This window comes from Myotis lucifugus, unplaced genomic scaffold (assembly GCF_000147115.1).
Source record: "Myotis lucifugus unplaced genomic scaffold, Myoluc2.0 scaffold_169, whole genome shotgun sequence".
Classification (NCBI taxonomy): domain Eukaryota; kingdom Metazoa; phylum Chordata; class Mammalia; order Chiroptera; family Vespertilionidae; genus Myotis; species Myotis lucifugus.
The window spans coordinates 1,288,932-1,305,155 of NW_005871217.1; the positions used below are offsets into that span (position 1 = coordinate 1,288,932).

A 16,224-nucleotide genomic window follows, 5' to 3' on the forward strand; every position below is an offset into this window, starting at 1 on the left:
GCCGGAGGGTCAGCCTTCTGCACCTCGGTGGCAGCTGCTGGACTCTTCTTTTCAGCTGCCAAACTCTGGGTATCAGTCTGCTTAGTGGTAGATGACTCCTTAGTGTCAGCTGCCTCGGGAGCTTCTGGGGCTTTTGAGACCTCTGTGGCCTTTGAGACCCCTGCAGCTTTTGAGACCTTCTCGGCCTCAGAGACCTCTGGTGCCTTTGAAGCCTTTGGTGTCTCTGAGACCTCCAAGTTCTGGGTCACTGTCAATACGGTCTGCGCCTTCAAGTCGCTTTCCTTTTCTGAAGTTTCAGCCTGCAAGAGAAAGCAGGGAAGCTCACGGGACTTCTCCCCACCCACAACCAGGCAAATCGCTCCCAAATCCCAAGCCTTCATTTCTCTGACCTATACGAACCCCTACTTGCAGCATGCTCTGAGCACCTCAACCCAACAAGGCACCCCCTTCCTCTGAGCAGGAACTGATAGCGGAAGAGGGATGCACCTGTCTTCTCTTCTTCCTTCCTTCCTCCATCCATCCTTCCTTCTTCCTTCCCATCCTTCCTCACTCCCTCTACTGGGGTGGGGGACACCCAGGCAGGGAAGTGGGTGGAGAAGGACAAGGATAGAAGGGGAGGTACCAAGGGATTTGAGGCAGCAACAGGGGCTGAAGAGGAAAAGCAGACAGGGGGAGGACAGGAGGAGGTCTCACCTGGGAGCGGGTTGGACCCGTACCAGTCTCGCTTGTGTCAGACATGTCTCAAGTTGGCCTGGCAAGAGCTGAGCCTGAAAGAGAGAAGGCCTGGGTCAAGGGGAGAATCCACTGAACGTCCTCTCTGCTGTTCTGCTGGGAGGCTAATCCTCACCTTCCCTAGGGCCCCTATCCCAAACCCCTCCCCCACCCCCAACGACTCTGTTTTCAGATTCTGTAATCCACAGCGTCGAGGTCTCAATTCTCTGCAGCCGCACCCTCCCCTTTTCCAGGAAGATGTGCCAGCGCGGCAGCTCTGAGGACCCCGCCCCTTTTCCCAGTGCACCCACCCCCCCAGCCGCAGGTCGACAGTGCGCATGCGCGTCCGCTGCAAGCCCCATCTCAGCCCCGCCCGCTTTCCCAGCACAAGCCCTCTCTTTGATGTCCATCGTGCGCATGCGCACTGGGCAGCTGGCCGGCTCGGTGCGGGCCCTTCTCTGCACGCCCCTTTCTAACGATCCATAGTACGCATGCGCAATAGTTGAGGACTCAGTCCGGTACCCTTTCCCAGCACACGCCTCCCTCCAGGTCCGCGGGAGCAGTAGGTCCCGCCCCCTCCCCAGCGAGCCTCCTTTTTCAAATTGTCACACTGTCCGGTGGTCCCGGCTCCTCCCCTACTCACACGCAGCCCGAGTACACAGTACCGCCTGGTCCCGCCCTTTTTCATAACACGCCCCCCTCCAAACAGGCCAAGCACATCTTGGTTCTGCCCCTTCCCTGAAACACCCCCTCCTCAAATCAGTATCGAGCTAGTGATTCCGTCTCGGGCACAGACAAACCGGGTCCAATCCCCTCCCTTCCCAGCCGGATGGATCCAGAGCGATCCGGTCCTTCGGGCAGGTTTTCTCGAGATTCCCCAGAGGGTGGGGCTGACCCCTACCGGGCTCCGATCCAGAGCAGGGCCCCGCTGCTACTCACCTCGTCCTCCTACAATTTCAGAGTGCGTCCACTCTCTCCGAGCCCCTCCGAAACTCGGAGACGGCCCTCCCCCCTCCCGGCCGGAAGTGGTCCCGCCCCTTTCCGCCTCCCTAGGGGGCCTCGGTCTCAACCAGTCTGCCCTTCCCCCACTCCCTGCTCTTCATTCCTTAAACCCCCCTCCGGATTCCCTCTGCCTTGCTTCCTGCTCCCTATTCCCCAACGCATTCCCTACTGACCCCCATGGAACTCTTTATCCCCCTTCTTACATCCCCCTCCGTGTTACCTCTGCACCCCTTTCCCCCGTATTCCTTAACCCTTCTCTGCATCCCATAGTTTCTTCTCTGGATTTGCACTTCCCCTCAGTATTCCCCTTCATATTCCCTGTCCGCCATCCAACATGCCCGGCTCTCCGTTTTTCTCTCCCTTCTCCGCTAGTCTCTGCTCCCCAGTCCGTGCAGCCTACTGTTCTCTAAGTTCTCCTGGTTGCCTACATGCCACGCCAGGTCACTCCTCGCACAGCTGCAGGGATGCAGGCATAATTGCCCACCTGCCTGGCTACAGGTTCGAGGGAGCTGGAAGCACCGTCTGGCTGGCCAGCAAACCCCAATCTCAGCGTCCCTCACCTTGTCCTCGAGTGAGTCCGGGATGCGTCTGCCCTCTCTCAGTCCCTCTCGAAGTCTCAGCCTCCTGGACTACAGCAGCAGCCAGCCCAGCCCAGCCCAGCCCCTTTCCGCAGCCCCCTGCCACCCCCCTTCTCCTTCCTCGGGGGTGGGGCAATGAGGCCCCGCTCAGGGCTGTCTGACGCCAAAGCTCGTGTTTATGCCACTGTACCAGGCTTCGTCTGAAGCCCTTCCAACCAAAGCCACTTCCCTCAAAGCAATTCATTCATTGAATGTATTTATTTTTATATCTTTATCCTTTCCTAATACAAAGGTAATGTGTTGTTGTGAAAATTCAAATAATGCAGAAATATTTAACATACCAATGAAAGGCTACGCTTATCTCATCTCCCAGAAATAACCACTACTCACATTTTGATATACATTCTTCCAGATTTTTTTCTGTTGCATATATTAATTTGGGTTTTTTGCCCACAAAGGGTACACTATACCTATTGTCCTGAGACCTGTATTTTTTCCAGTAATATATTCTAATCGATTTTCCATATTGCACATTTTTTGACAGCTGCATAAATTTATCTTGTATAGATGTCCCATAATTTATTTAACCAGTCCAGGATACATGAACATTTATATTGTCCCCCCCCCTTTTTTTTTTACTATTACATGCTATAAGGAGCATCCTTGTATTTGTATTGGACTTTTGTTGTTGTTGTTACTTATGGTATTTTTTTGGCTGACTCAAATGCCACAAAAAAAGTCTTCCATTTTGATACAAAATTTGTCAACTTATTCTCAAAAGGTACATGGAATAGCATCCCCACCAAATGACATCTCTCATACGTTTGTGTGTCACATATATTACAAATATTTGTCATGCTATTTATGATTGTCTTTGCTATACAAAAGGGTTTAATTATTATGTAGTGAAATGTATCAGGTTTTCCTTTATCACAACTGGAGTCTCCTTCATGCTTAGCGGTGCTTTCCTGCTCCCTATTCCCCACTGTTTTATTCCAAGCACTTTAATGGCTTTATTCTTTACATTTAAGTGTTTGATCATTCCAAATTTTGTTCTGTATAAGGATTCATCTCTTCCAAATCATGGCAAGCCTTAAATGCTAAGAAAAAGGCTTTGGTCTTGATCCTGAGAGCACTGAGAGATTATTGAAGGGTTCTAGGCTTGGATATGACATAGGCTTAAGTTTTAGAGAGAACACCCTTGCTGCCTAACCCATAAGGAGCATGGATTAGATGACTTCCTGGAAAGAGGGACAGTAGTCATCCATTTAAACGATAATTGTGGTTTGACCTAGAGTGGTAGCAGTAGAGGTGGTGAGAAGTGATTGAATTCAGAAGATCTTAAAAATAAAATAAATAAATAAAAAGCAACAAGACTTTATGAATAATTAGATGTGGAGAAAGGGGTGAAGAAAGTGTCAAAGGGAACTCTTGGAGATCTGACTTGAGAGATCAAATGTGTGGATGGTAACCCCTTTCACTGATATATGGAATATGAATGTAGGGGGAACTGAGCATTGATTTTGAGGTATCCGTGGGACATCTGAGAGGCAATGTCCCACAGGCAGTTGAATATGCATGTCTGAAGTTCAGTAAAGAGTTTTGGCTGGGGTTATAGAACTAGGAGTCATCAATATATGAATGGTCCTTTAATCTATGGGGAAGGGCAAGAGTACCTGGGAAGAATGTGTAGCCTTAGAGGGGGCCCAGGAAAGAGCGCTAGAGACCAGCAGCAACTACACTATAGGTGGAGGGAAAGGAGTCTGTGAGAGAGACGGATAAGTATTGACCAAGGAGAAAGGGAGAAAGGCTGGAGAAAGCCGTGTCACCAAACCAAAGGAAGAGAAGGTTTCAAAAGGAGGGAGGGGTCAGTAGTGTTGAATGCTACCAAGAGGTCAAGAAAAGGCCTGAAAAAATGTCTAGGGTTTTACTAATCAGGTGGTGGTCTGGTCTCTGGTGACTTTGGAAGGGATTATTTCAGTAGTGATTTGTAGCATAGATTGCTAATTGATTACCCCCAAATCCATTCTCCTCCCCCTCCTTAGTAATAGAATATCTAATTTTTAGCTGGACACATAGCCTTCTGGAATTAAATGGATGAGGGTAAGCCCAGCCAACGTGGCTCGATGGTTGAGTGTTGACCTATGAACCAGGAGGTCACGGTTTGATTTCCTGTCAGGGCACATGCCTGGGTTGCGGGCTCGATCCCCCAGCGTGGGGTGTGCAGAAGGCACCCGATCAATGATTCTCTCTCATCATTGATGTTTCTTTCTCCCTCTCCCATCCTCTCTGAAATCAATAAAAATATCTTTTTTTAAAAAATAGAGTAGGACGAGGGTCACACCCTAAGAATAGTGGAGCAGTAAACTAAAAAGAACCTGGATCTCTAACAATTTCTTGGTGCCACCCTACCAGCTTTAGACTACCTACCTCTGGATTTCTTTTAGGTGAGATAAATACATGTATGTCTTCTTTAAGCCATTGTTATTTGGGAGTCTGCGATGCAGCAGTTTCCTGATTAAAGTGGGTTGAGATGTGAATGGCAGGTGAGGTGTTCATGACAATGACTGTAGACTACTCTTTCAAGACATGCCTCAGCCCCGAATAAAGAAAAAAAGAAACCAGAAATGCCTCTGCCTAATTTCAAGGCTTTTCAAAAATCTAGCCCTAACTAGTTTTCCAGCCTTTTTCTTGCTGTTTTTCTGACCACTATCTATATATTCCAACCAAGCAAAACAACTATTATCAGATTGCCCTGCCTTCTCTTGCTTTAGAACCTTTGCTCATGTGATTTCTTCATCACGGAACACACTCTGTGACATCTACCCTCTGTTTCAACTTCCATCATTTTAAATTCCGCACATTTCAAGTAGCCTTTGGGATCGTGGAGTAACTTTCAAGGAATGCAGACTCGGAACCTTAGGAGATATTGGATGCAAGGGACTCGGGCAAAAGCTCAGTCCAAGTCCATTAGAGGCATTTCCAAAGATTTTCAAAGCCAAACTTCCCCAGTCCCCTCTCAGTGCCACCACCTTTGTAACACAATATTATAACCACCCTTACCTTATGTCCTGGGGGTCAGAGAACAGGTAGAAAACTTGAGAGAGAAAAAGACAAGCCTAACCGACTTAGGGCAGTGCTTGAGAGTCGACCTATGAACCAGGAGATCAAGGTTCAATTCCTGGTCAGGGCACATGCCCGGGTTTCGGGCTCAATCACCGTTGTGGAGAGTGCAGAAGGCAGCCAATCAATGATTCTCTCTCTCCTTCTCCCTTCCTCTCTGACATCAATAATATTTAAAAAAAAAAAAAGAAAGAAAGAAAAAGAAAAATGTGCTCACAACCTTCACCCTTTGACCAGACCTTTGACCTCCTCCCCCTTATAAATTCTTGGAATCTTTTTTTAAAAAACATATTTTATTGATTTTTTACAGAGAGGAAGGGAGAAGGATAGAGAGTTAGAAACATCGATGAGAGAGAAGCATCGATCAGCTGCCTCCTGCACACCCCCTATTGGGGATGTGCCCGCAACCAAGGTACATGCCCTTGACCAGAATTGAACCTGGGACCTTTCAGTCTGCAGGCTGACGCTCTATCCACTGAGCCAAACCGGTTAGGGCAAATTCTTGGAATCTTTTGACCTTCAGCGTCTACCCATAAACTCTGAAGAACCTAGATAACTGAGTCCCAGACTGGTTTCCAGCAGCCATAGATCAGCAGGCAAATACCCGAGATCATGTAGATCCTACATATCAACTAAGGGAAAAGATGAAAAGCTGATTTATCACAGGCAGCTCTGTTCAGAAGATAAGGAAAGACAGAGTATCAGGGGATGAAAGTCCCTAATCCCAGGACATCCAAGATTTCAGAAGCCTGGAGCTTAAATAAGAAACCCAGAATATCCTCACCACCAATCCTCTTCTAACACATTTCCCGTCTCCCAAACCACACAAAATCAGTAAGGCTGAGAGCAGGTGGTAATAGTTTCCTTCCAAGGTTTCCTACCACTTCTTTGGGCATTTAAGTCACACAGCACAGGGCTTCAGACTTTCCTGTGCTTCGTATTCCCTCAGCCATTCCCATGATTGGGAAAGGCCTAATTGCCCCTCTCCAAGGCCCCACTCCCCACCACTGTTGGGCCTTTTCCTCCCCCCAACATACAGTGGGTGCAGCTCCCCCTCCTTTCCATTTCCAGACTCCTATGTCCTCTCTTGAGCTTGGTAGAATCTCATTTTTTCCCCTCCTTTTATGTGCAGGGCAATTTAATTAACTTTGTATCCTCTAAGCTCTGAGGGCTATTATTCCACAGCAAAAAAATGACTACATGTTAAACTAAAGGCACATTGTCCAGAGATAAGAAAACCAGCTACCCACTTTTGGACCAATACTCCTTCTCCCCTGCTCTTTGCACATTGAGTTCTTCCTCAGCACACGTTTGTGAAGTACGTTCAAACCATTCAACAGACACTGAACACCAACTATGTATAAGGGACCTAGTGAATGACAAAGAAATGACTTGAATCCCATCAGGGTGATGTCAGATACTAGAGCCTTCACCACTACGCTCTACTACCTCCAGTGTTTTAAGTCCCAGCATATCCTTTCCAACTCTCTTCATAAACATATGTGAGGTACATTACAGTATGAATTTCTTCTGTGGAGGCAAGTCTAACTGGATATCCACATACACATTTTGATATTGTCATAAAGTGTCATAAGATATATAATCATTTTGTTGTTGTGAGATAAACATAATTTTTAAAGATTTTGTATTTATTAAAGTAATGTGTGTACATGGCAACAAATCAAACAGGGCAGAAGAGCCTATGATAAAAACCAAAAGTGCCCTGCCTTGACCCTCCCCTTCTCCATCCGACTCTCTCAAAACAAACTTTTAACTGTTCTTGTTTTTATTCTGCTGACTGTTCCCTTCACAACTCTAGATAATATGTATATACTTTGTTTCTTGGTTTATAAAATTTAGACAATGGCCTATTGATTCCCCAGGATGGCAATGAGAATTTTGTTGATGTACGCTGCCTTACTTTTCCATTCACTCCACTGCTGTATTTAACACGGAGATTTCTTTTTGTTGTTTTTTATTATTTTCATATGGGAAAAAGGCGCCCTCAAACCTCCATTCTTTATTCCACCCATTTTTAGCAGATAATGTGGACTTGCCCACTTTTTAGGACAAGGATATCAGGGCCACTGCCCTCCCCACGCCAATTCAATGAGCCACATTGTCAGTCTCATCTTTCCTTTACATGGTCCAGGTTATTAACATTTACGTCTTGTTCTGCATCCACGGCCAGGTCTTTCCTGCTTTGCTCCAGGTCGACTCTCAAACATGAAAACCAATAAACAACACCTACATTATCATTACTATGTAAATATCTTTCAAAATCCAGCCAAGTTGTGAGCCAGGAATACACTTCCTTCTCTTCAATTCCAACGTCACAATTTTTGATCCTCTCAAAGAAGACTGTTTCCACCATCAAGATCAAAGGGAATCTCAATTATATTCCATCAGCTTCTTATAATCATTTTATATTTTATTTTGCTTTATATTTGGACCATTATTTTCTTTTTTAAATATATTTTTACTAATTTCAGAGATGAACGGGGAGAGAGAGAGAGAAACATCAATGGTGAGAAAGAATCATTGATCGGCTGCCTCCTACACACCCCCCACTGGGGTTCGAGCCCGCAACCTGGGCATGTGCTCTGATGGGGAATCAAACCATGTCCTTCTGGTTCATAGATCGATGTTCAACCACTGAGCCATGCTGGCAGGGCCTATTATTTTCTTATGGGGGGGGGAAGAGAGAGAGAGAGAGAGAGAGAGAGAGAGAGAGAGATTCTAAAAGTCTTTTTTTTCTTGAATCATTGGCCTGCGTTTTATTCATTCATTTAACAAATATTTATTGAGTGTCTACTATGGACCAAGGCACTGTTCTAGAAGCTGGGAATATATCAGTGAGGAATACAGACATTCTTACTCCCATGGAACTAATATTCTAGTGAGGGGAGAGAGAAAAATATAACCAGATTTTATATATATATATATATATATATATATATATATATATATATATATATCACATAACACGTTGAAATGTGATAAATGCTATGGAGCAAAATAAATCAGTGTAAAGGGATGGGGAATGCCAGAATTGGTGGAAGTTACTGCCATTTTAAATAGGTTGGTCAGAGAAAAACTCGGAAAAGGTGAGAGAACCTGGGGAAAGAACATTCCAAACAGAAAGAACAGTCAGTGTGAAGGCCCTGGAATGGGAGTGAGCCTGGCATGTTTGTTTTTTCTCATGCCTGCCATTTTTGAAGAACATAAAGGTCAGGGTTGCTAGAGTAGTGGAGGAAGGCAAGGAAGGAAAGAATAGCAAATGAGGACAGATAGGTAATGGGACTTATAGGGCCTGTAAGCCCAGTGGATTCCACAGGAGGGATTTTTTTTCAATGACAGTTTACATTCAGTATGATTTTGTATTAGCTTCAGGTGTACAGCATAATGTTTAGACATTTATATACTTGAAAAAAGTGTCATTCCCCCCTCCCCCGCCGTGATACTTTCAGTATCCACCTGGCACCATACATAGTTTATTATTTCATTTATATGTGGAATCTAAAGGAAAATATAAAAGAACAAACAAAACAGAAACAGACTCATAAGTACAGAGAACAGACTGATGGTTGACATAGGCGAGGGGTGTTGGGGGCCTGGAGAAAAGGGGGAAGGGATTGAGAAGTACAGATTGGTAGCTACTACATAGTCATGGGGATGTAAAGTACAGCATAGGAAATAGGAGGGTTTGGAGCAGAGGTAGGAGAGGATCTGACTTGGGTTTTAAAAGAATCCCTCTTGCCAAACCGGTTTGGCTCAGTGGATAGAGCGTCGGCCTGCGGACTGAAGGGTCCCGGGTTCGATTCCGGTCAAGGGCATGTACCTGGGTTGCGGGCACATCCCCAGTGGGGGGTGTGCGGGAGGCGGCTGGTCGATGTTTCTAGCTCTCTATCCCTCTCCCTTCCTCTCTGTAAAAAATCAATAAAATATATTTAAAAAAATAAAAAATAAAAAAAATAAAAGAATCCCTCTTGTTGTTGTAAAAATATACTGGTGGGGGGCGGGGCGGGCAACAAAGAGGGAAGCAGGAGGACCAGTGAGGAGGCTGCTGCAATGGTAATTGCTTGGGTTGGAACCGCTGTTTCCTGGGTTTGCTGTTCTGGGCACTTGCTCTGGAGATCCTTCTTGGGCTTTGGAAAACTAATTTCTAATGTGCTTTTGACAAGTTATCCTTCATTTTTCTCTCTTCCCTCCATCTAGAGTTCCTATTATTCAGACGTTAACCTGCTGGATTAATCTCTATCTCTTAAATTTTCTTTCATTCATTGTGTTTCTTTGGTTTTTGTCCTACATTCTGGGACATTTCCTTAATATTACTTCCCAGACCTTCTGTTAATTTGTTTTTAATTTCAGCAACTTCTTTTCCATTTCTAAGGAGTCTTTCTTTTCTCTGATTGCAGCTGTTTTGTGGCCTCTAGTTCTTGTTTCATTCATGTTATATCTTCTTGGTTTTGTTGAAAATATCTTTTTTTTTTCCTGAAAGTCCCTTTTGTTTCCAAAATTCCAAAATCGCTCTATTTGTTTCTTTTAATCATGTTGCAGGTCCCCTTAATTTTTCTGAGAATGTTTGGTTATCCCTTCTTAGTTAAGGGGAAAGGTAGCCAATGTGGGTTTCTCTGCTACTGTATAATCAAGGCTATTTTCTAGCTAGGGCTCTCCCCCATGAGAAAATTCTGATAGGAAATTTAGTGTAGACTTGAAGGAGGTGGCAACAGACAGATAATGAGTCGACCAAATACCAGAATGAGAAGGCTTTGTTCTGTGGTATCAAATGCCATAGAACAAGTCGAAGTGTTCCCTACACAGTTTGCAAAATGTCATTAGAGATTGTGTTGTAGCTGCATGTGCCCTATGTGGGTGGAAAAGGTAGGGGGATAGAGGTTCTGACTGATGCTGATGTCCTGTGTGCGGAACTTTGAGAAATTTCCACTTTCTCAGCTCTGTTCCCCACCGTCACCTCCCACAGGACCAACAGACCACAGTCCAGGGTATCTCTTGATTCCCAGAGACAGACTGATGAATAGCAACCTGGCATTACCCAACCTCCCTCCCACCTAGGTCTCTGGAAGGAAAGGGGGTGTCCCATACTTTTTTAAAAAATGTTTTTATTGATTTTTAGATAGAGAGGAAGGGAGAGGAAGAGAGAGATAGAAACAAACATCAATCGGCTGCCTCCTGCACGCCCCCTACTGGGGATTGATCTTGCAACCTGGCTATGTGCTCTGACCGGGAATCAAACTGGGACCTCTTGGTCCATGGGACCACGCTCAATCCACTAACCCACACCGGTCAGGCACATCATATACTTTATATATCAATCGGGCCTTATCCCACTCTAGTCCTAGCAGCTGATATTTACTGAACACTTACCATGTACCAAGCACTCCAAAAATAAAGCCTCCATTTTCCTAACAACTTTATGAAGTGGGTGCTATTATTATCCTCATCTTCTAGGTGAGGAAACTGAGGCTACAGAGCAGTTAATTCACTTCAATATTATAGTCAGTAAGTGGCAGAACGGAGATTCAAATCCAGATGGTCTGAATCCAGTACTTTTATTTGGAACCACTCTGTTATATTCTCAGTCTTGCCCTAGCTTGTCTTGGCCACTGACTATTCTGGAGACTGTAAGTCTCATGCCTGTGGGACCCCTAATTTTTATGGGACCCTAAGTAAGTCACTCCTGTCTCCAGGTTAAAGTCAGAGCCAACAAGGACCAGGATTGTGGCCTTGCCCCACCAACCCCTCTCTTATATTTGCTACCTTTTTAAGATGATCAATGTTAAGTGACCTTTCTCTGGCCTCAGTTACTGGGCTCCTGTGGATGTTTATAGGAAAGAAAAACCCCACCCTGAGCCAACATAGCAAACAGACAGACCCAGCACTCTAGCATGTTTAGTTTCCATTCATCTTACAGCTGGATGAGGGGAAAAAGGGAGGCATGGACTGGCCCCTCTCCAGGCAAGATGCCAGCCCCAGCTCTTGGACAATCCTGACTTGTGTGGGCCTCAATGCTACATTCAGAGACTTCTCCACCCTTCAGGATAGTCCCTCCCTCTCAAGAGAAGGGCTACCTGGAGGTTTAAAAGAGCAAGAATTTGGACATTGGGCTCAGACCTTCTGGACGTGAACAACAGACCCAGGCCAGAGGTGGCATCATGTCTGGGTGGAGGTGCCTCATCTGTGTCAGCCTTTTTCTGACTATTCTCCTTGAACTGACATACCAGGGACCTCCTGGCCCCCCCTCATCAAGCACAAAGGTCAGTTTTGGGATAAGGGAACCAAGCTCTGGGATTTGTGAGAAAATTAGCTCCTTGGGGGGCGGGGATAGGAGAAGGTTATTCAATCTGTTTCCTTGGACCCACAATTGATCATCTAGGACCAGAGAAAAGAGTATTTGTTGAGCATATGTCAGATGCTGCATTAGGAACCTTAGTTATGATTTCATTTAGTCCTGACAGTTTCCCAGGGACATAGGCTTGACTAACCCCATCACACAGATGAGGAAACACAGGCTCAGAGGTTAGGACACAGGAAGTGGCAGAACCAGAATTTGAACCTGGGTCCATGTGATCCCAAATGCCCTCATTTCCACTGCTGCACGCTGATAATAAAGTAGGTGTGCGTTATGTGTGGGCAGATGGAGAGACCACGGCTTCAGGAAAGATGAGGAAGAAGATCAATATCTTACTTGCTGTGTGACCACAGCCTCTGGGCCCAGTTAACACATCCATAAAATGTGGCCAATAATAGTGGCTAGCTCATAGAGCCAATGTGAGGATTAAATAAGATTATGGATGCCAAATGCTCATTATGCTTTAGTTGTCTGATTGCACTTATCAAGAGTAATTCTTTACACCTGAGCTCTTGAAGAGGAAGATTAGATAGATAGATAGATGATAGATAGATAGATTATATATTGATAGATATATAATCACATTGCCTTGCACAGTATGGCTCAATGAATGACAGCTGCTCTGTGTGTATATATATGCACATATGTATATTTTATATACATATATGTATATATATAAATCCTCACCTGAGGATGCGTTTTTATTGTTTTTTAGAGTGGGGCGGGGGGGGAGATATCAATCGGTTGCCTCCCATATTCGCCTTGACCGGGGATCAAACTCACAACCTAGGTATGTGCCCTGACTGGGAATTGAACCTGCAACCTTTTGGTGTACAGAACGATGCTCCAACAACTAAGCCTCCCAGCCAGGGCTGCTCTGTTTTATTATAAAGCCATTATTATGGACCAGCAACATTAGCATCACCTGGGAGCTTGTTAGGAAGGTAGAATCCCACACCAAAAAATTGCTGAATGAGAATCTACATATTCACAAGATCTCCAGGAGATTTATGTGTACATTAAAGTTGAAGACGCACTCATTCAAAGGTCCCTTGATTTGTGATCTTCTGTGATAGAATCTATGTAACCCACCTCCCTGCCTTCTCTCCCAGCTGTTGATGACGAGTTATTCCATGCGGTCTACTGTGGTTTCCCGCTATGCCCACACTTTGGTCACGTCTGTCTTGTTCAATCCACATGCTGAGGCCCATGAAGCCATCTTTGACCTGGATCTGCCTCGCCTGGCCTTTATCTCCAATTTTACTATGTAAGTCTGCTTCCAAGCTCGCCGCTTCATTCATTCGTGCGTACATTCGTGCATTCTTTGTCGTTTTAGCAGAGCACAGTGATGAAGAGCGTGCACTCTGAGGTCAGACTTCTTGAGTTTGAATCCTGGCTCTGCCAGCTATGGGACTCAGGACAAGTTACTTCTCAGAGACTGATTTTACACATTGGTAAAATGGAGATAAAATTAGAACCCACCTGCAAGGATTAAATGAGTTCATATATGTGACAATACATGCCAAAAGCAGTGTTCGGCGCATGATAAGTCCTTGATAATATTAGCTGACTTATTTTGTAACAAACACTGATACTGACTGTAACTCACACTGCACTGGGTACTACGGAAAGAGGAAGATGAGTTGCACATGGTCCCCGCTCCCAAAGAGTCCATGGTCTAACGGGGGACATGGACAAGGAAAGCGATCATCTTAATAAAATGGCTGGAAACAAAGAGAAGTGAGTATAGGATGGTAGGAATGGTGAGGGCTATCAGGACACAGTGGTCAGTTCCCCACCCCTAGACACTCAGAGAAAGCCTCACAACGATGACACCTAAACTGAGTCTTGAAATATGAGACGTTCACCAGGCAAGCAGGGTTGGGGCAGTGCTGGGGAATGTGGACAAAAGGAATCCAGGGGCAAATAAATGTTCCCTCATTAGGGGAACTGCAGGGACCTCAGTGTCACTGGAGTGTAGGGCACAAGCTGGGGAAGAGAGAGGTCAGAAGTGAGACTGGAGAGATAAGAAAGACTAGGTGGTGGAGGGCTTCCCATGCCAGACCAAGTACCTACCATCACTCAATTGCCTCAAACTGTCTTGCGTTTGGACACTCATTAGGAAAAACTGAACCATGTACTCCCCAAATATGTATATGTGTTAATTCACAAATTACATAAATAGACTACTGAGCAAATATATTAGATACATTATAAAGCATATGTGAAAACATAAAGGATGAGAAAGAGAAACCCTATAAGTAGAGTGTTATTCCTGTCCCACACACTCATGATTTGTCCCAGCACCCCATGGAGCGTGAGCACCTCACTGTAGACATAACTGTGGCCCATAATGAGGAGACCTGGTAAAGTTTTAAGCAAGGAGTGATGACAATGAAGTGGGGCGTGGACTGGTGGGGCCAGCCCAGCAGCAGGGAGCTAAGTTAGGAACCTGGGGCAGCATGAGGGATGCTGAGGGCTAGAGGCGGTGGGATTTGAGAGACCATAAGAGAGAAGAAGCAGCCTGATGGGTATGGGTTTTAGTAAACTGGTCTCAGCTTGTCTGACCCAGTAGATGACAGTGCCTTCCTTGAGATGGTGAGCATGGGAGGAGGAGCAGATAAGGGGAAGCTTGGGATGGGAGGGTCATTAACCCATATAGCACCTTAGTGTGAGTTAGAAAAGGGTGCTTGGCTTTGGGGAGAGGGACTCAGATTTGGCAGATGAGTGAGGCTGGCACAGGCAGAGTTTCAGCCCTTGCTCAGATTCCCTCCTGGCAAGGCGGGGGAGCGGGGTGGGGGTGGGGGGGCTTGTGCAGTAAACAGCCTATGAGCCTCAACAGCAGGCCTGGAGCCTGGGCTTTGTCATCAGGAACTGCCTAGTCTTAATGGGCAGATGGCACTACCCTAGAGAGAGGACCGGTTGGTTGGAGGAGGTGAGAGGTGTGCTCCTGGCATTGACTTCAGAGGAGAGGTATGGGGTAGTCACGGAGGGCTTCCTGGAAGCAGGATTTTCCTATGGGTAAGAGAAGGGACCAGGATCACTGTATGTGGAGGACCCGGGGGGACCAAAGGCAAACAAGCATGGAGTATGGGGGCTAACCAGAAAGTTTTTTGGCCAAATGATGCAAGGGCCAAGCACTCAGACAGAATTTGGACTTTTGCTTCAATAGGAAAAAAAAAAAAAAACACCAAGAGAAAAAAATTTTAAACTAAGCAAAGCAGGCTGGAGGAAATGTTCTTGGGCAGACTCTGTGGAAAGTATGCTGGCTGGAGGCAACAGACACACACAGAGACCCCAGTGTGTTGCTGCCAGACCAGCTCCACCCTACACCCCCACACCCCCCCTCCAGGAGACTTTGGGGCAGTGCCAGTTCGACCCACCCCCACACTAGCCCAACCACTAGTCTGTTTCAGCTGCCTAGAAACACTTCCCGCCTGAGTGGTCTCTTCTGCAGTCTGCATATCCTCCTCAAGTGTTCCCAGAAGCTGCTGCTTTGGTCATATAACTTTATCCCCCACACTACCACCCCAATACCTGTGCCTCAGTTGCTCCAATTATAAAATAGAGACTGCTGCTCCTGCCTCTTACAGCGTCGCAGTAATGTTCTCTAGGACACTGAGCTACCTAGCACTCCTCAAAGGCCACCTCTGACCCAACCCTTCACTTTTCAAGATTTATCCATGACTCTCATTCTCCATAGCAAAAGTTTTCACTGCCATATGAGTTTATTGAGTCTGGTGTTCAAAGCCCTTTTTTCTCTAGGCCCACCCAACCACTCCAAACTTCTCTCCACATCTCCTTTCCTTGCCCCTCTGCTCCAGCCAAATCTGACTAACTACTTGCTGTTCCCTGAAACACCCTCTGTGTTTTCGTGCTGTTTGTCTGGGATGCCCATTCCACAAATAATTGTTGAGTACCTGCTGTGTGCCAAGCCATATTCTAGGCACAGGGATACAGCAGCCAATAAGACAGATGAAAGCCCTGCCCTCAAGAAGCCCACAGTGCAGTGGAGAAAAGAGAGAAGGAAAATATAAACAAGGGAGTATAGGTCACTTTGTGGATGAGAAGTGCTACAAAGAAATAGAAAGTAGATCAAGGGAAATAGAATGTGAGAGGGAAGGTGTTGCTTTAGAGTGGCCAAAGATGTCTCTCTGAGGAAATGACATTTGAGCAAAGACCTGAAAGAAGTGAGGGTGTAAGATTTGCAAAGATCTGGAGGAAGGGTGTTGCAGACAAAGGGAATAGTATTTGCAAAGGTTCTGAGACACGAGTGTGCTGAACAAATTCAAGAAACAGCAAAGAGGTCAGTGTGGCTGATGTACAATGAATGGGGGAAGTGTAGGAGGAGATGGGGTTAAAGAAGTGACAGTAAGCCAGACTGTACAGGGCACAGGGAGCCCTGGTGAGGACTTTGGCTTTTACTCTCAGTTGAGT

General features: G+C 45.8%; 1 protein-coding gene across 1 annotated transcript in view; it reads right to left on the reverse strand.

The window, feature by feature from the left end:
* MAGED2 (MAGE family member D2) overlaps positions 1-956 on the reverse strand; it is a 6,919-nt gene extending 5,963 nt beyond the window's left edge. The window contains 2 exon segments of the mRNA XM_023760036.1: positions 1-299; positions 694-956. Coding sequence (XP_023615804.1) covers positions 1-299; positions 694-738 — 344 coding nt within the window. The 5' untranslated portion in view covers positions 739-956.
* Positions 957-16,224: the final 15,268 nt, after the last annotated feature.